The sequence below is a fragment of the Ammospiza caudacuta genome, chromosome 8 (assembly GCF_027887145.1).
Source record: "Ammospiza caudacuta isolate bAmmCau1 chromosome 8, bAmmCau1.pri, whole genome shotgun sequence".
Taxonomy (NCBI): domain Eukaryota; kingdom Metazoa; phylum Chordata; class Aves; order Passeriformes; family Passerellidae; genus Ammospiza; species Ammospiza caudacuta.
In genome coordinates this window covers 13,872,610-13,892,284 of record NC_080600.1, presented here as the reverse complement: position 1 = coordinate 13,892,284, position 19,675 = coordinate 13,872,610, and the positions used below count along the sequence as shown (strand labels likewise).

Here is a 19,675-nt window from a genome sequence, read left to right as displayed (position 1 = left end):
TTGCTGAGATTCCTTGAGGATTGTGCAGGTTCCTAGCACCCATGGTTTTGGTAATATAAAAAAGGACCTGGTTATACTCAAACAAGCACAGGTTATCTCTGATTTCACAGCTTCAGCCAAAACTGATGAGGTATTAACTAAACAGCAGAAAACAGAAAAGTACATATCTCTTAGAACATACAGCTTAAAGACAGTTTCCATGGAAAACAAAAGACACTGGTGAAAACCAGAAGAGAGAATGGAAAGGTGAAGGGGGAACAGCAGCTCAAGTAACAAAGTCTACATTCCCTGTAGCCATGTTTCCCTTCATACATCTGGATAAGGCCTCTTAAATCTGATGAAAAAGAAGCCTATAAATTTTAGAGAATTAGCAATTAGTAAGCACAGAAATATAAATCAACTGAATGTTAATGCTTAGGACTCTAAATGGCTGAATTAGATCAAAGAATACAACCCTGAGAGTCAGCAATGAAATATTGAAAATATATTTGCAGCATATCATTACAAAAGCAGAGAAACCCTACCAGGCTTGTCTGAAGGGGAATGAAAGCAATCTGAATTCCTGGCTCCCAAGGATTTTATCATGTGGATGCAAAGACTGCTCTGCAGGCCTGAGACTCCTCAGACACTTGCAAGAACTGCCCCAACCCCATTAGCTTTTTGTTTGAGTACAACTCATTAAGAAGATTTGTGTTTTATTGTGGTTCTCTATTTAAACACCTGCTCTTACTCTTTTGTAGAGTGCCAAAAGTGATTTTCCAGGAGAACTCCAAACCAAATCCACTCTATTTTATAATGGCTACTGGAAATTTGAGAATGGAGTACCTGGATGGAAACGGTCATGGATATTTCCCCTGTGCTGTGAGGGTCAAATGAATCAGCGTAGGTAAGACAAAAATTATTTCAGTTCTTTAGCCATGTCTCAGATCAGCCTTCATCACCAGCTGAGATGAGCCAGGGCCAGGGTATTTGGGCAAGCTGGTTCCAGGTCCTCATTTTTGCCCTTGCCTTTGGTTCCCTTCTTGGCACTTCTCAGGAATAAAAAAAATGTGAGGAAGTGTCTCTCAAGGCAAAGTTGGAAAATGTACTTGTCCTTCAATAAAAACTGACTTCCTCCAAATTAAAGCCCAAATAATACACTCCAAGCTCCATTCACTGCTGGAAGATGGAAAAATATTTGTCTAGCATCACCACAACCTGCAGCTGGGAGAAGGGGAGCCACTTTTCCCATGCTCCATAGCTGTTACTTCACAAACCAGGCCTGGGAATGCTTGTGCTGTGTTTTCTTGGGCTGTCTGCTTTTATACTGAAAGAGAAACTCCATGGAGGCAGTTCTGTGAGAAAACTGAGGTGGAAACACCCCCCTGCACCATAGGCTGAGTTTTCTTATTCTGCACAGAAAGAAGAAAGTTTTGGCCAGGCCACCAGAACCCTTCTTGTGTGGGGTGATCCTTTGGTGTGTTTCTGGTAAGGGTGTGCATTCCCTGATTGGCCTCCTTTCCAGCACAAGCATCCAGCCAGCCACGTTCTGCTCCCAGTGCCTGGTATTTTCCCAAGGAAGAAGGATATGGGAAAGGTTGACTGTGATTGATACACTGCAGATGGCAAACACGCTCATTTGAGAGGGAAGAGGTGCATAAAGCATGACGGGTGTGTTGTAGCAACTGCATTTTAATGCCAGCTCCCAAAGAGCAGCTCAGCCCCAATGCCTGGCTCCAATGCTCCAGCTCAGGAAGATGGCTGTTTTCAGGCATTAAAACCCTTTCCAAATGCTGCAAACACTCAGAGCGTTCTGGGGCTCTAATAATTTATAAGCTAACTAAAAAGAACACACCTCATACCTTGCTGTATGGAGAAATTACTGACACATGTGACTTTCTCACTGTCTGCAAACCACAAATTACACCATTATAGTGAAAAACACTTTTCAGTTAGATTCTCTCAAGAAAATAAAAATTAAATTCTGTGCTATGCAGTGAAATTTGCTGGTATTCTGTTTCACTCTGGGCTAACAGCTTGGGGGCATTCAAAGAGCTTCTTGAAACACAACACATCATAATGCAAAACTAACATCCTTTCCTGTGTAATATGCTTGTTTCAAAATTACTCACAGAAGAGGCTACAAGACTGCTTACCAGCTTTCCTCTTCTTATTACTCTTTATTAATTCTAAATAGCTGAAAGAACATGAAATTTAGCCCTATTTCAACAGTGATGTTGAAATTTAAAAAAAACCCAGAACCCGTTAATCTGAGTTGTTATTAAATATTATTTATATCAATATCAGCTGACTCTAAATGTTAGCCCAAACTGCAAGATTTTCCTATCACTGAATAATTAGCGTTTCTAAGCACAGCATTATTCCTTTATGAACTGTAAATAAACATTTAATATCATTCCAGATCCATAATGAGATAAGTAATTCCTTCACATTATTTTGTTTCTGTAAGAAACATACAGAATTTGTCAGGTAGCACAGCTGTGGAAAATATTTTGGGCCATTATAATCCCCTAGCTAATGCCTGATTGACTGATGTGAAGAAAGGGCTGTACAGAAAGGAAACCTCATTTCTCAAACCAGCCAATGCAATGAGAAAGCTTTTGAGCACAAAGTGCTCTTTCCCCTGAATGTCTAATTAAACATATCTATGTGGAATATATGTACACAAACCTATAACTACAGGTACACCAACAAGTAACTTTTAACACAATTTAGGATCTAGTGCAGCAATTTCTCTCTACCAAGTTATTACAGGGATGTTAAAATTTACCACACTGCTTTCTCAGAGTTATTAATATAAATCATTAGATACATCAATTAAGGTTTAGAATTAGCAAAGCAGGCAACTGCACAATTCAATAGCTATTCATTAATTTTCCTTTGTTCTAGAGGCTTTGGACAAAATGACAACATGCTTCCATTTCTTAATGTTGAGCTACTTCAGTAAATTGTAGAAAGTAATTTGATGTAGTCAATTTTATTTCCATTTTGCATTGCATTCCTAATTGTACCATCAATCTTTTTTACTTGTATGCTCTGGATAGCCTTAAGGTTAGCCAAGGGGTTGTATTTTTAATTGATCATAACCTCAGCTTTGTATTCAGCAAGTCTTTTTTTCTTCTCAAAACTTCAGAAGCAGTTGTGAAGTTCCTCAGATTTATGTACTGGAAAAACCCTGGTACAAAGTTCACTCCACATAAAAAAAGCTTTGTGTAGTTATCACAAAGTCAGTAGCAAACAAATAACTCTGTATCCATTAATCTGGGTATCCATGGAATATTTTTCTCCATTAACTCTTCCAGATCTACTCACTAAAAGCCATTCTCCAGTCTTCATTATGCTGGGACATCTTAAAACTAAACTTTGAAGCAACAGCCACTGTAACACTTTCAGATTTCCTATGTGAATTCCAATCTTTAAGCATCCTTTCAATGATTTGCATAATCAACACAGTATAAAATCTTCACATGATTTCCACGAGTGTAGGGCACATAGCTGTGGATACAGCAATAGTTGCTGTGAAGAGTTAATTCTTAAGCTGTTTTATATCTCTGCAGAATGGTGGAGGGGGTTTGAAAGTCTGTTACTGAAGGTAAAAAATCCCCCAACAGGCAATTCCCTTGTGGTTTATCCTTGTTTCCTATCAACCTGTTAGTTAATGCTGCCAGCTAACAGGCTGGTGGGAGAGAAAAACCTGAAATCCCAACGATAAAAAACTAAAACCAAAAGCAAACTCATAAATTTTTAAAGCATCAGCCTTTAAAATTGTTAGGAATTGGAAGTGTCTGCTAGAGCAGCCAGAGGCAATTCCCAAGAGAAAAGGGCAGCAAAGAAAAAGCTTTAGCCAGTATAGGCAGCTTTCCTTCAGTTGATACTCTTATGTGATGCTTCATAATGGAGCTCATAAATGGGAACATCTTTACTGCATCAGCAGAGAGTGAACAACAAATAAAAAAAGATATAAATCAGGAGGAGGAAAAGCTGAGTTTCTTCTTGGATGCCCCAATACCTTTAAACAGTTGTACTAGTCATGTGAAAATCCTTCAAAGGTACCTAATTTATTTCAAAACCTCAGCATTTATGTTCTTTTCCTCCAAATGAGAATCAAATACATCAAGAAATTTTACGCAGTCTCTGATCTGCTCTTTGTCTTCAAAAACCCTAAAGCAGCTTATGTGATTTCCTGTCTCTGCATTATTCTGTACAGGGGTTTTCATAAATACCTGATTCTTTGGGGTCTACTTTAACAGAAGCAGCTTCCTCAGAAACCACAGCCTTTTGTGCCTGCTTTTTCCCATGATACACTTATGACATTAAATGACTTTGTAGGGTTATATGTTTGTAATATGTTATATTTCATAAGAAAATAGCTGATTAATTTTTTTTCTACAGGGTTATTAAAAATTTACATTACCAGGGTTGAATCAGGTAGGCCAGATCTAAGTTGCAAATTTGACCTTTGCTGATGAATATGCCAAATTCAAAGGCCTTCTTGGATGACTGCAGATCTTGATTTCTTGGAGAATGTTACCACAACTTTTTATTCAATCCTAGTGACATTTGCCTCAAATTAGCCTGTCTAAAGCTGACCATAGACCAGCACATGGCAGAAAGGAAAGAAACGTAATTTTGCCATAACTTCATCCTATTGATGGAATTCACCTTCCTCAAAGGTCTTTGCTAATAAGCCAGCAGGGCTGATTGAAGGAGCTTTGAACTAGACTTGAAGGGAGAGTGGATAACATCAGGATTGGCAATAACAAGTTGTGGGATGAGGTGCCAGGGTTAGAGGGTTGGGATGCAAGTGAGAGCCTTGAGTTGGTGGCTACAGGACACACTGGCTGTGCTGGAGCTCACTTGAAATCTACAGAGATGAGCCAGGGGACTGAGAGGTGATTTGAGCCAGGATGGGAACACCAGAGAGTTTAAACCCCTTATGTATTAAAAAAGAAGAAAAAAAAAAAAAAAAAAAGAAAACAGGAAAGGAAAAAGAAACAGAAAAAGCAAAAAGACTTCAGAGCAGCAGCCCTCGCTTCCCAGAGCTGCTGTTCCAGAAGAACCCAGCAGAGGACAGGCCACTCACACAAAATCACTGACCTCCTGCGGTGAAAATCCCCTCCGAAGAGCTGTGCCCCGGAGAAAATACAAGCATTCTTGTAGCTAGTGATGCTGAGACAAAGTATTGTGGTATTTCAAGCTCTTTGATTGTGCAAAGGCACAAGCGGAACCTCTCCAAGCACGGTAACAACTCTGGAGAGGAATCCAAGGTTTCCCATCAGCGATGCAGCGGCTGATGCAGCTATTTTAAAAGATATTGAAGATGAAAGTCAGAATGAATGTCCGGAATTTTGGGTAAAAGCAGAAAACCTACAACTGTAAAGAAAAGAAAGAAAAGACAGCATCCTTTAAAAAGGGCAGAACCCTTAAAATTAAGTAGATGTTTGACAGGGCTCTTTTACAAGATATAAGATATATAGGCACCATAGTAAAGAAAGCACAATAAAATCCTGAATACAAAAGAACTCAGAAAAACTCAAAGCTTTCACTACAACTGCATCCTCCCTTAAAAGCTTTGAATGAACTTAATGTACTTCCCTATCTGTTTCTAGGTTTCATTTCAACTATTGTATCAGGTTGGTTCTGGAGCAAAGTGTACTGGAACACGCAGGAGAGGAAAAAGCAATAGGACATTTCTGGCCTGATTCCACAGGCACAATTATGCATGGCAACATAAAAGCTGCAGGGAGGAGGGAGATGGCCAGAAGCTGAAGGTAACCCTGTACAACTTCCCCAAAGCCTACATTCAGCAGCATCTCTTGGGCAAACTGAGAGGTGCATCATGGGCTGGAATGGCCACAGCAACCCTTTGCCACCAGTTTTACCTATTTCCCCCATTTTATCCCTGGCACAATTGCATACCATGGCTTGTGAGACACTCCTTAGCAGGCAGGACTCACCAGTGCAACACCCACAGCTCTTGAGTGGAGGAAATCAGCTGCCATTTTGTCCTGGTACTCAAACCACAGACCCAAGTACACCTCAGGGGAGACCACTCAAAATCCCAAATTGCTGAATGTCTTGGGCATCCATATCCTGAGCCACACCTGCTCTTCTCCTGTGTGAAATAGCTATCTAAAACTCAGAGCTGATAAAACCAATGTGGATTTCTTTCTTGGTAAGCTGAGGGAGTTAAATATTCATACCATCAACATCTGTGAAGTTGACTTCCAGTAGCTGATACAGCAGAATGTTTAGGAGGTTATGTATGACTGCTTTTTTAGGGGAAAAAAAGAACTATAGCAAAGGACAAACTCTTCCAGGCCATTTGTTCCAGAGCAAGAACTCACATGAATTACAGCTTTCATATTTCACTTCATGGTAATAAGTTTAAAAGTGGCTGTGTTTGCCTTACAGAGGATGCATTTACATAATGTAATTGGGATGATGTTTCCATAGGCATTTTGTTATTGCAAGAGCTCTTTCTAGGTGTTTTATAGGCATGGTCTTATGTCTCTGTTTTGGTTCAAAATAATGCATTTATCTTGTGATTCAGAGGGCAAAGAGAAAACACCTGGTGAGCTGGACTCATAGTTAAGCACTTCAAACACCCTAACTCCAATATATTTTATGATATGTCTGAATTTTTCTATTCAAATTTAACTGTTCCAAACAAAATAACTGCACAAACATTATTTCCAGCTTTTAGCAGCAAAGAGAGAGATGAGTCCAATAAGATTTAAAATGGAGTTTTCTATCTATTTCATTTTGCTATTCTTGAATTTAGGCTTTGTGCTGACAAAAGGGAGAGAAAAGCATACTCAATTAGTACCTTCCTCAGCAGCTCAGGAGGAATGTTATCTCTTCCTTATAAGCAAATCAGGGAGACAAGCCAACTGGTTCAGAGGTAGGACTTGACATCAACGTAAATAGCAATCACAGATTAACAGTGCATTTTGTAACACCTGCTTTGTTTCTTCCAGTTCTGCCTTCTAAGGTGAATCAATTATGAGAACTATTTCATTTAACTTGAACAGCAGAATAAAGAAAAGTGAATTTCAGGTCCTGCAGGCTGTAAGGAAATGTTTGAAAATGTAGCCCATAGCAGGATGAAGTCGTCCAGTTACTGGCAGGGTTATAACCCATGTCCCTTTCCTCCCCTGCCAGGAAAGCAGCTCATCCTCCTGTAAGTCTCCCTTTTCTCAGAAATGTCCTGGTTGCCTTCCATGTCCGTTTGGTCCTCCCCCAAAACAAGCAGAGCTCTCAGCTGGCCGTCCCTGGGCGCTGCTGGCCGGGCAGGGGTGACAGGCTGCGGATGCTCGGGGCTGGCGAGCAGCGTGCTGAGCGCTGCCGGGGGAGCACGAGCTCCCAGCCTAACGAGAGCCTGCCAAAAAGGATGGGTAATGCTTGGGCTCTGCTCGCCTTCTCCTCAGGGAGGCCATTAGTAATCTCCTTTTCCTCTGCACAGTCACTGTTTTTCCACATAACTTGCAGTTACAGCATGTCTTTGAAACCTCTTTATCAAATTTGTAGGGGTGGGTTTGGTTTCTTTTCCCTTTTTTCAACTTTTTTTTTCAATTTTTTTTTTTTAAGGTTTTCCAAAAGCTCATGGTGGAATGGGAAAAGTAGAGGAGAAGTTGCCAGGTAGACAGATGTATGCCTTTTTCCTTTACAAAGGAACATTCTTGCAGTGCTTGATTTTGGGGGCCTGAGCCATGATCTTCGCATAGTCAGGATTGGGAATACTATTCACTATTGGCAGGCACAACGGGTAGAATGACACAAATCCCAAAGATAATATTAAAATGCCATAAAGTTCAGTAAGATGTGCATTTCATTTTTAACTCTTCTTTAGTTTTGCCAGTGAAATGTCTTAGGGTTTTTTTGTTGGGGTTTTTAAAAAATATTTTTTTGCCTAATTAATTTTAGAACAACTTTTACCTGGTCTCTTCATCACTTATTTTTTTTCTCTTCTATCACCTACTTCTGTAGTCATCACTTTTCATCACTTGTAGTCATCGCAGTTTTTCCAAAACCACTACAATGCCAGTCAGACAGAAAGATAAATCACACATTCTATTATTATTATCATCAAATAAATAAGATCCTTCAATAGCTCCTGATCAAGTGCAACTCTTTATGCTCTTTCCTAAATTCTCAAAATTTCAGAGAAAAAAAGAATAAGCCAGCAACCAGAAAAGATGAAAAATATTTTACTAACAGCCTACAGTTCTTCAGAGTAATTATGAAATGCATTTTATGAGGGAGATGGAAATATTGCTCTCTGTTATGCAGCTGCTGGGGAATTCTGGGGTGCTTTTGTCACCCCCAGTCCCTGTGCCACCACTCCAGCTGCTATTGCTGCCTCCTAAACAGCGGTGCTCAGCAGGGTCTGTTTGTCACCACGTGTCACCTGAGCCCTTGCTCTGAGCTCCCTGGGGATTTGGGCTTACAGGAGAGGGCCTTGGCCCTGCAGCCATAACTAAATGCTGCACAGAAAGGAGCAAAGGCACTCTTGCTTGCAGATTAATGGACTCTGCTGGGAAAAGAACCTCGAAGCTCTGCATGTTCATGCTGGCCAGCCAGAGCAGGCAAAGTCCCAGTGTGGCTGCAGAGCACAGCCTGAGAGGGTCACAGTGCTGAGGCACTGCTTTGCTGAGCACCTCTCTTGCCCCTCTCCCTCATGAGAAGGGCAAGAAAGGTTTTTAGCCATGATTTTTTAGCCATGGTCTGCCAGAACATTGAATTACTTTCATATCAATGACTGCATCATTATTTCCATCATTATTGATGGATCATATCTTAAACTGTTTCTGGTGTGAAACCTGGTACCTGTCAAACTTTCCACTTGGGGTAGCTTCCCTTCTATAGCCATATGGTTAATTTTAAAATACAGAAATAATTAAAAATAAATTTCATTATGACATTAACTGTAGAAATAGTAAACAACCCCCAACTTAAATCCCCCCCCCCCAATTCAGCGCTTTTCAGAAATATTCTTAGTGTAAATCATCCTATGCTTCTTTCACAAAAACACATTTCCATCACTTGAAGTGCAGTAAGAGTCTGTTTTAAAGATGTTATAGGCATGGCAGGCAGTTTCTTGTTCCAGTGAACCATGGCCCATTTGTGTTACCACATGCTTAAAGTAGCTGCCTTGTCTCTGTGTAAAAACCAAATGCTCAGGAGCTAAGGCAGCAAACTGCTTGCTTTAAACATGAGTGTTGTTTAAAATCAGAATATCAGAGTCTGACCCTACAGCGATGTGCCTGCCATGTGTGAGCATGACACACACATCACTTGCATCAACTTTACATCAGGGCAGGACAACCAATTTTAATTGAATATTTGTGATTTATAGCACTGGTTATGAGCTGAATATTAGGCTCAGTTCTGTGGTATACAGTGAACTTGCATGCCCTGGAGAGGTGATACAAAAAGAGTATAAATGACCAGGCAGAAAAAAAATTTTTCAAGAGTTCTGTCCACATCTTTACTTGTACCAACATTTTTCCTATATGAACACCTGCAAAACCCATTGTCTGACATATTTTTAGGAGTACTCAGAATAGGAAAAGAAACTCTGTGAGAAACTGAAAATTCAGTCCTAACTTAGGCAAACTTTGGCATATTGCATGAAATTCCAGGATTTCCCTTTGCTGTAATACAGATTCCAAATATTCAAATATACACAATACATACCAATTCCAGGGTTTCTGTTGGCTGGGGTATGCAGCCTGCGTTGAGCAGTAACCCCCTAACCCCCCCTCACTAAGTGTGAGTTCCATAATTATTGCTAACAGCTCATCAAATGTGAGTTACATTTGATTTTAACATCAAATCTAAGATTTTGTAAGCCGTAACATATGCAATCACACAGAGATATATGTCTCTTATGCAGAAAGCATATTGAAACTGTATTTTTTAACATCTAAGCAGGACATAAGAGAATTTCTAAGTATTTGAGTAGAAAGTAATAAATCACAGAGATATCACTTAAGCTGACATAATACAGAGACATTTTGAAGAGAAATAAAAGGTTACATGGAAAAAGAAGATAAATAACCAGTAGTGATTTAAATATTTTAAGCCTTTTAATACTTTCACTAATAATGAAAAAAACAAGTCAAACTATTCCCATGTAATATTAGAGTGAGTAGCTAAAGATATTCCTTAAAAATACCTTTGCTACTAAAGATACTTAATTTACTGCCCAGAACTCTGGTGACAGCATGAGGAGGGGACAGAATAATTTTTCATTACTGACTGTTAATTCAGTAAAGGATTTGTTCTGTGGGTTTTGATATATGCTAAAGGGGTAAACAAATAAGACAGACATTTGCATAGTGTCACATATGCACAAAACTTCCAATACTGCTTTAGCTAGTGTCCTGGAAAGCGTCCTAGTAAGGTTTTCTGAAATAGGAACTGCTGAATATATCTCAGTTGTTGAACTACATAAATTAGTACTCACTGCAATCCATTTCTGAAGTATAATTTTGCTGCCTGCTAAAAGTAACCTCAGGATTTCCTTGTAAATAGAACAAACTTTCAACTTAGAAAGATTGGTAGAAGCCTAAAGCAAGTTTAGAGCAAGGTTACTCTTGATTCATAGTATAAGTACACAGTTAGTATAATATTTAAGAATGACAGTGCTGTCTTTCAGTACTGCTGCCCACAATACTTGGAAATATATCCTTTCAGAATGTGAAGGCATATCCTCTGCGAAGTACCCAGATAAATCAGTTCACCCTTGGCTGTAACTAAACGCTGTCTAGTGACTTGTGATCGACAGGGCTTTACCCTCTGACAGCCAGATTCATTGTTGGGACAGCAACCAATCGTCGGGTTTGACGACATGAGCCTAATCAAAGTTGGAGTATAAAAAGCCCCCTTGGAATATATAAGGTACACCAGTGTGGCAAGCTGTCTCTCAGATTGCATTTGCTTTCACTGATCTGTTTAGTACTGAAAGGGAAAGGGGGAGGGGGAAAAAAAAAAGAAGACAAAAGTGCTGCACTGAATGTGAGATCATGCAAAAGCTAGTGCTCTATGCTTCTATTTACCTGTTCATGCTGATTGCAGTTGATCCGGTGGCTCTTGATGACCGTAGTCAGCCCACAGAGAACGCTGAAAAGGACGGACTGTGCAATGCTTGTACGTGGAGACAGAATACAAAATCTTCCAGAATAGAAGCCATAAAAATTCAAATCCTCAGCAAACTGCGTCTGGAACAAGCTCCTAACATTAGCAGGGATGTTATTAAACAACTTTTACCCAAGGCTCCTCCACTGCAGGAACTGATTGATCAGTACGATGTGCAGAGAGATGACAGTAGCGATGGCTCTTTGGAAGATGATGACTATCATGCCACCACCGAAACGATTATCACAATGCCTACAGAGTGTAAGTAACCCTGCTTCTTTCGCCTCCCACTGCCCCTTCTGAGAGAGTTGTCTCCCTGCTGCAGAGCCACACAACTCCTCCTCAGGCTCTCCCAACAGGCTGCTGGCTGAAGTCTGCTGGAGGGAGGGAGGAGAGCGTTATTTCTAAAGAATTTGAGCCAGGTTCAGATGACTGTGTGGCGATCCTTTGTTTTACTGTTCGGTTTTCAGCTCCTTATAATGTGTGTGCCCTGTAGCACTTAGGATTTGCCCATTGCCTTAGAAAGCAAAGGGAGATCTGCAGTTCAGTCAACTTCGTTATCTGCAGCACTCGGGGCATTTCCTCTCACAAATATAAAGTACAAGTGCAGATAACAAGGGAACTAAATTTTTGTGAGGGAAGTTTCAGTGGCCAATATTTTTAGAAGGAATAGAAATCAACAGAAATGCAGCTTAGAGCACTACACCTACCTAACTGCAACATGCTACAGCAAGTGCAAGCAGAGAGTTAAATTCTTGCCTCTTTGCTGATCCCATAAACTAGCACCACCCACCTCGGAGTTAAAACTATATATTTAAAGCAAATATGTGTGTAACAGATTAAATGTAAAAATGTCCGTCCTACAGCAATCAGCTCATGTAATCGTGCCAAGGAAGAATGAAGGCATTTACTGAATGAGCAGATTCTGAGTTATCTTCTGAGTGCTAAACATCTGCTATGCCTCCTATCAAGTATCTTTTGCACAGCTAATACTGTAGTATCTTATGTTCTTCATCAGCTTAAGTTATTCGACTATGGCAGCTGTTTTTTTTTAAATAACACTTATGAATATGTCGTCAAAAAGGAAAAATATGACAGGACATATAAGGCATGTTAGCAGTTAGAGATATCATTATGATATGCAGACTAGAATAATATCTGCTGCTCTCACCAGCTAAAAATGAACCCACAGATTAAAAAAAAAAATTTCAGTGAAATGTTTCAACTTAATAATTACTAAGATGGGCACTTAATACCATTATTTTACTGCAGCCTTATAACAAAGATGAGGTCTGCCTGCATTTTCATTCCAGACTTTTATGTTCAAGGGTTTATAACTATTTTTAATCAAACTGCTACATGTTTACAGTGACTGAAGAAAAGTCATTGTATTTCACTGCTCTGAGTTCATTTCCTACTTATAAAAAGCCCTTGAGCTATTTTAAATGCACTAAAGAGACAGGTATCTTAAGTGATGAGATTTATGAATGTTAAAGTCCTGTACCATTTAGGATTAGTACTACCCATTTTATCCTGGCATGGAAAGATCTTGCCATGACTAGGTATGACAGCTGCATCGTAGGCTACAGGAAGGAGGAACGCAGCACTGCACGTGACTTTCCTCTAATAATACTCAAATCAAAACAAAATGATCCTTATATTAATCCCCTCAATTATTTTCTTCCCACTGAGAAAAGAAATGCAAGTGTTTGTGCAGTTTGCCCAGGGCTGTATGGTCTGCAGCAGGCTGAGGCTTTGGAGTAAATTAGAAATAGCTGGATCACCACACACGTGTTGAGTCAGCTTATGCAAAGTTGCTATTCTGCATGCTTTATGAGGGTCGTCAGGAGGTGACCAGCAGAAGTGAATTGGTAGTAGGTGCTAGAGTATTTTTGTTGACATCCACTAAAGTTGCTGTAGAGTGTAAACCACAGAAAATGAATTAACTTAAATCCACTTTGTTACTGGTAATCTTTATAACATATTGTAATATTTTTTATACAGTCTGAAAAAATAGTCAGGTTTATATACGCGTTTTTTCTTGTTCCCTGTTCAGTAATCTGTTCTTTCCATTCATTTATAGCTGATTTTCTTGTACAAATGGAGGGAAAACCAAAATGTTGCTTCTTTAAGTTTAGCTCTAAAATACAATATAACAAAGTAGTAAAGGCACAATTGTGGATATACTTGAGGCAAGTCCAAAAACCTACAACGGTGTTTGTGCAGATCCTGAGACTTATTAAGCCCATGAAAGATGGCACAAGATATACTGGAATTCGATCTTTGAAACTTGACATGAACCCAGGCACCGGTATTTGGCAGAGTATTGATGTGAAGACAGTGTTGCAAAATTGGCTCAAACAGCCTGAATCCAATTTAGGCATCGAAATAAAAGCTTTTGATGAGAACGGACGGAATCTTGCTGTAACTTTCCCAGGACCGGGGGAAGATGGATTGGTAAGTCTATTTAGAAAAATCCCATTTCATTGAAAAGCATTTAAGCTCTGTTTTAAAGATAAAATGGATGAATTGTTTAGTGAATGGAAGATAAAACTTCTGTGTATCCAATTCTTTCATTCTTTGCTCTCTGATCATGCCAACAAATCAATAGCTTTCCTCTGCCTCCATTTCCCTATCTAAAAAATTGAGAGAAATTGCAGTATTTCAGAGAGACATTGCAAAGCATTAACTAGAAAAGGTTTTGGCAATTACTGATAGATGATGCTATCAAAGTAACACTGTTTCCAATTTTGAGAGCAAATACAGCTTGATGAGCAGCTATTTCACATAAAGAAAAGTCTTTAGAGTCTTTCACTGGTTAGCAAAGTGCCTCCAATATTGCTGAGAGGCAAGGGAGTTCCTACATACTCTCTATGCATATATTTTCTATTAACAACAAAAAATATCTCTTTATGAAGGTGAGAACATATCTTCTTCATAATATTAAGTTCTTTACCTTTCAGTATTTGGTAGAGTGTATCATTCTACCAATTAGAAGCGTCTGAATAGAAAAATTCTGCTTGATACAATTATTGAGTCATGATAAGACAGTGCACAAAGTAACTGGTTTGTTTTTATAAGAAGATATGAACAAATTAAATCTGAAATGTACCTACAAGTACACCTGAAATAAATCTGAAGTGAAACTACAGCATTTCCATTGCTATTCATTTCTGTAATCACTATTCATTTACAATCTATACAAATTTCTATACTTATCACAACCAAGTGATACCTTCTTTAGCATAAAGTATGAAGAATATTATTCTACTTTTACTTCTATGTAGTAGATGAATCTGTTGATCATAGAAACAGAAAAATTTAGGTTGGAGAAGACCATGGTGTCCAACTATATTTATGCAACATTTAACTTCACAGCAGTATAATATAATAAGTGTTTAAAAGAAAAACTCTGAGATATCATAATTGTACATCCAATATAAATGTGGATCTTCTGTATTTGAAATAGGCCAGCTGGATATCATGATCAGGAATGTCCTCACCACCTCCATCCATACAAATGATGATACATACAGATAACCCATGGCTATCATCATTTATAAATAAACATTTCAGTGGCAGAGCAGGGTTAGAGGCACAGCTGATAATGGGAGAGGAAATCTCTCTTCCCCCAGCTCCTCTCCAGCAGCTCCCAGTATAGGGGTGCTCCTCTTACCAAACACCTCCCATCCCCATATAATTTACCTTTGGAAAGGGCCCTTCCAGCAGCTCCACAGCTTGCAGGGAAACCTGCATAACAAAGTTAGCTGGGCTGTTATTCCTCAGGAATGATCTCCATGGGATGGCCCCATCAGTGCCAAACCAACTCACGGGGCAGAAAACATTGTGTGGAAGGCAGCAACTTTGGGAACTGAAGTCGCAATTGTGGGGGCTGCAATTTCCTTCTAGTCCCAGTTGGTGACTGTGGAAACACACCTTCCGTAGGAGGCATGTGGCTCAGGGATCTGCCAAAAGTACATTCCTGGCCACAGGACTCTTCCAGGAGTAAAAATATTTAGCTGCCCCTCCAAACTCATTCAGTCATAGAGTCATTCAAGTATGGCAGCAATAGAGGAGCAACTTTTGTCCTCCTTGGTCTGGACAAAAATTTTCCTTGATATCCAGAAAGCCTGAATTCAATATGATTTTCAGGAAGGGAATTTCAGAAGGACTCACAAAAGCTCTTATTATGGAGTTTAAAACAAAGTAAAAAAAAATCCACATCAAAAGTAAAAATCCAGCATCCTCCAAATTTCTGAAATGTTCTTACAGCAGTTAAAGAATGTTAGCACTGAGACAGTGGTGATTTCAGGGACAAATACTCAGGTATTAAAGCTCTGTATAGAGAAACAGCAGGGAAATGCAGAGAACTATAACAGAATTGCAGGTCAAATTTTGTTTGCAAACATCACTTCAGAATATCAATTTGATACATCTACATCTGAAATATTGTTTGCATGTTTTTAGTGAACTTGGGCTTACCTCAGAAACGATTCCAATTGCTTCTCCTCTTCTCACAGAACCCATTTTTAGAGGTCAGAGTTACAGACACACCAAAACGGTCCCGCAGAGATTTCGGTCTCGACTGCGACGAGCACTCGACAGAATCCCGGTGCTGCCGCTACCCGCTGACGGTGGATTTCGAGGCTTTCGGCTGGGATTGGATTATCGCTCCTAAACGATACAAAGCCAACTACTGCTCCGGAGAATGTGAATTTGTGTTTTTACAAAAGTACCCCCACACCCACCTGGTGCACCAAGCAAACCCCAGGGGCTCGGCAGGCCCCTGCTGCACGCCCACCAAGATGTCCCCCATCAACATGCTGTACTTCAACGGCAAAGAACAAATCATCTACGGCAAGATACCAGCCATGGTTGTGGATCGCTGCGGGTGCTCCTGAGATCCTCGCTGGATCCATCGCTTCACACGTCGTGGAAGCTACCAAAAGATAAAATTAAAAAAAAAAAAAAATTAAAAAAAAAAAGAAAAAAAAAAAAGAAAAACCAGAAAAAGTTATACCCCCTCACCAGTCTCTCAAACTGTGAAGTACACAAGGCATTGCTGACCTCCTGCGTGCTACCAGCAGCAGTTATAGAACATGAACTAAAGGACAATGTACCTGATGGCTGCTTGTGAGCCAGTAAAAGAGAAAAGCTACAATCAAAATCACTGGATTTAATCCACAAAGTTCTTACATTATGAGGGAATCAATATTCAATCATTTGGATGCAAATTTATATGCAGGTTTCAGTACACATTGGTAATCAAAAGCAAGCTCCTTCTCACCTGAGGACAGAAGAAGCAGGCTTTTAGGTTCCTTTCTTCACAGCTTCACTTAATATCATATTTACAGGAACATATATACCACTACACAATACCACCAGAATCATCCTTAAACACTTGAATATATAGTGCAGACTTGTGAAACGTATCAGATGAAATTCCACATAAATGGACAAACCCTGAAATTAGGGATGGCATAGTGTATTTAGCGTGTTTCCATTCCTTTTTCTCATTAGTATGTTAGTAATCAATGGCAATGGTGCTATGTAAGCAGGCTGAGTAAATAGAAAGATAGTTATATAAGTGAAGGAATTTAGGCTTAATAATGAATTTGCCCTATCCTCAGGTACACTATTCAACATTCTCAAGAAATAGATATTTTTTAAATGAAAAGGAATAGTTTTCTAGACATAGAAAAACAGAAGGCAGCAAAGAAATCCAACATTCAAATTGCAATCCCACATTTTAACCTGCCTTTGCAACATTACCGTTTGCACTATGGTAAACCAATGCAAATAGTTGGTTGCTACAGATATTGTTTAAAAACCACTTTGATATAACTGACTTGTGTAATATGTATGCATCAATATTTTGTAAATAAATGTTTATTTTTTAATCACTGTTGGTATATGTTCATCACAAAAAAGAATGGCTTTAACCTGTACTTTAGTTTAATAAACAAACCCCAATACTGTCTTCATAATAAATTTTCTGGATTTTAACACAAATAATATGTAGGAACAATGCAACAAAGTAAACCATGTGTTGAGAATTATTCTACATTTTATATGTTTTTTACATTGGTATGAGCCATCTAGCATAAATGATGGCTGTTGACATGTTTATAAGGTTCTTTGGGTTACTGTTTTTATGGTCATTTTGATCCACAACTGAATTTCCATATTTTGAATGTTATGTTCATAAATAATAATGATATCACAAAAGATTGCTATTAAATGCATTTTATTATATTTAAAAGTTTGCAGCAAAGTATTTCCTGTATTTGAGTAAACATAGTACATGGATTTTCACACAAATTCTGTACATTTTCCTTATAGTAAAAAATTGTTAATTGAAATTAAAAAGATCTATTTACTATAAAGTCCATTTTATTTCACATGTGAAATAGAACTGATAAACCAGGTGTTTAAAACAACACAATCACTGTTAAAACATCTTCATGTTAGTATTATGCACGTTTTTGTTATATTTCAGAAATCAGTTTTGAATTTTCCTTTGTGTAAAACCACCCTTAAATTGCAAAACTGCTTGATTTTCTTCCCTTCCTCTTTTATATGTTTTCTGCCTCGGTGGTAAATATTTTGTACTGATTCTTTTTTTACTTTTTTAAAAAATTTGTATGTAAGGACATTAAAACTTAAAGTTTGAGTGATGAGGTTTGAAATTTAAAAGCAAACAGATTTTCTGCAATTTCTTTTGAATGATTAGGAGTTCTGCTAAAGCTGTATCCAGGCATCAAGCAGATGTTCAGCTTCTCCCGCTACAGTTCACCAGAGCAGGTCCCTGGGGCCCTTAAATACACTTTCAATTTAGTTTCCCACAAAACACCATCAGACTAAATAAAAAATCTGAAAGCTTTTGGAATACAGACTCTCAGTGAAGCCAAAAGAATTAGAAGTACAACACAATTCCCCCTCCTAAACAAAGTCACAGAATTAAGGGAGAAATCCTCTGTTTGTTAAAGTCAATGGCAAAACCTCCACTGGCTTTCACAGAGACCAACCTTTTGCCCTCTGACTTTTAACTCGTGACATTCAGGCACCAAGCAGTGCCATCCTGCTCATGTGAACTATCAATAGCATCTCCTTGCATGAGGCTCTTAAACCATTCAGAGACTTCCAATTAACTTCCATATACCCTGTAGCTAAACATTCACTGCTTTAATTGGGCCAGTTCATATAGCAACAGCTGCAGAGATGCAGCACCATGGATTCTGCAGATAGGGAACAAAATATATTCCCAGTCTCCACCAAAGTCCAGTTACAACACCTGCAGGATTGTTTTTACTCATGATAGGTAAAGCTAATGTCAATTCATTTATCTCCACACAAGTGACACCATTGGCTGCCTGGTAATAACTGTACCCTGCACAAAGGCAGTACAGAAGTGATGGAATTTCATTATTCCTGGAATCAATGAAAGCAAAATTAAAGCAAGAAAATAAGTAGCATGAATTCCAAAAAGCATCTACTCCAACCAGCATCCCATCTTGACACTCAGACAAATTTAATTCCTTGCAAATTTTATGCAGTATGCATCTTTTATATTTTGCCAAACTTGAAATGATCATAGAGCAATTATGGCTCCTGTGATTTAATATTGACCTTAGAGATAAGTGGCTCCTCATGGAACATGCTTTGATCTTTATTTTAGCTGCTGAATAGTCAATTATCAATGTGTTTATTGACAATTAATTTAAGATCTCAATGATTCCTTCTGTTCTTATTGTTACATCATTTTATTTGCAAGGCTCAGGTCTGAGAGACTTCAGCAGCTTTTCTGAATACTTTGTACAGCTCTCAAACCTCACTGTTAAGCTGTATATTCAGGATAATGAAAATATCCAGTGAGGGATGATGTGTGAGGAACAGCATCATTTCCTTGCCTGGCATGCCAAGAATGCCAACAGGAATGAACCAGGTAGAGTCCAGCTTTCCAAGGCAGTGTCCAAGTGCCCCAAGATGCACGTGCACACCTGAAACAGGGCAGTTCCTCATCTATACTGCTCCAGTTCTTCCTCTTGGCTCTACTGCCCAGCCCTTTCCCTCCCAACATGAGCCAGTCCTTTTCCAGGGCCGTTTGACTCCTACCCAGCTTCAGTTACAGTGTAACTCGAGTAGCAGCTCCCCTCCGATTTCACACAGCACCTCCCATCCCATCCCTCCCCAGACTCTTGCCCTGCAGCCCCTTTTGCAGGGGGAACAGCCCCCTCAGCACTGCCCTCCTGTCCCTTAAGCAGATCCAGTGCATCCTGCTCCTGCTGGAAGCTGTGGTTAGGGGAGAAAGCTTCCAATGTGCTCAACAGAGCCTGTGGGGAATTTAACAGCTGAACACAGAAGTCATCACCACTAAGCATAAATGCACTGCAATTTTTCACAGATGGACTGTTTAGCTAAATATGAGCAGATTTCAAAGGAAGAACTGAAGGCCAAATCCATTCATAGCTTTAGGTAGCTTTTCCTCAATTCTGTGGAGTTTAGGTTTGGGGTTTGTGGTTGTTCATTGGGA

The 19,675-nt window shown here is 39.2% G+C and overlaps 1 protein-coding gene and 1 long non-coding RNA gene across 2 annotated transcripts in view; one reads left to right on the top strand and one right to left on the bottom strand.

The window, feature by feature from the left end:
* Positions 1-10,937: 10,937 nt before the first annotated feature.
* On the top strand, positions 10,938-17,404 carry MSTN (myostatin). The gene is made up of 3 exons (XM_058809204.1): positions 10,938-11,403; positions 13,226-13,599; positions 15,663-17,404. The coding sequence occupies exons 1-3, from the start codon at positions 11,031-11,033 to the stop codon at positions 16,041-16,043; spliced, it is 1,128 nt and encodes a 375-aa protein (XP_058665187.1). The 5' UTR covers positions 10,938-11,030; the 3' UTR covers positions 16,044-17,404.
* The window catches only part of LOC131560466 (uncharacterized), a 33,961-nt gene continuing 27,465 nt past the window's right edge, over positions 13,180-19,675 (bottom strand). The window contains exons 2-4 of the long non-coding RNA XR_009274987.1: positions 16,009-16,081; positions 15,625-15,816; positions 13,180-13,646 (exon numbers count right to left, since the gene is read on the bottom strand). This is a non-coding gene — a long non-coding RNA (uncharacterized LOC131560466). The remainder of the gene's footprint in view (positions 13,647-15,624; positions 15,817-16,008; positions 16,082-19,675) is intronic.

What these genes read in the sequence shown, in the direction of transcription:
- MSTN (XM_058809204.1), top strand. Translation starts at nt 11,031, where the DNA reads ATGCAAAAGCTAGTGCTCTATGCTTCTATTTACCTGTTCATGCTGATT. An exon ending in TATCACAATGCCTACAGAGT is followed by an intron (nt 11,404 to 13,225) that starts GTAAGTAACCCT and finishes ATTCATTTATAG; the next exon opens with CTGATTTTCTTGTACAAATG. An exon ending in GACCGGGGGAAGATGGATTG is followed by an intron (nt 13,600 to 15,662) that starts GTAAGTCTATTT and finishes CTCTTCTCACAG; the next exon opens with AACCCATTTTTAGAGGTCAG.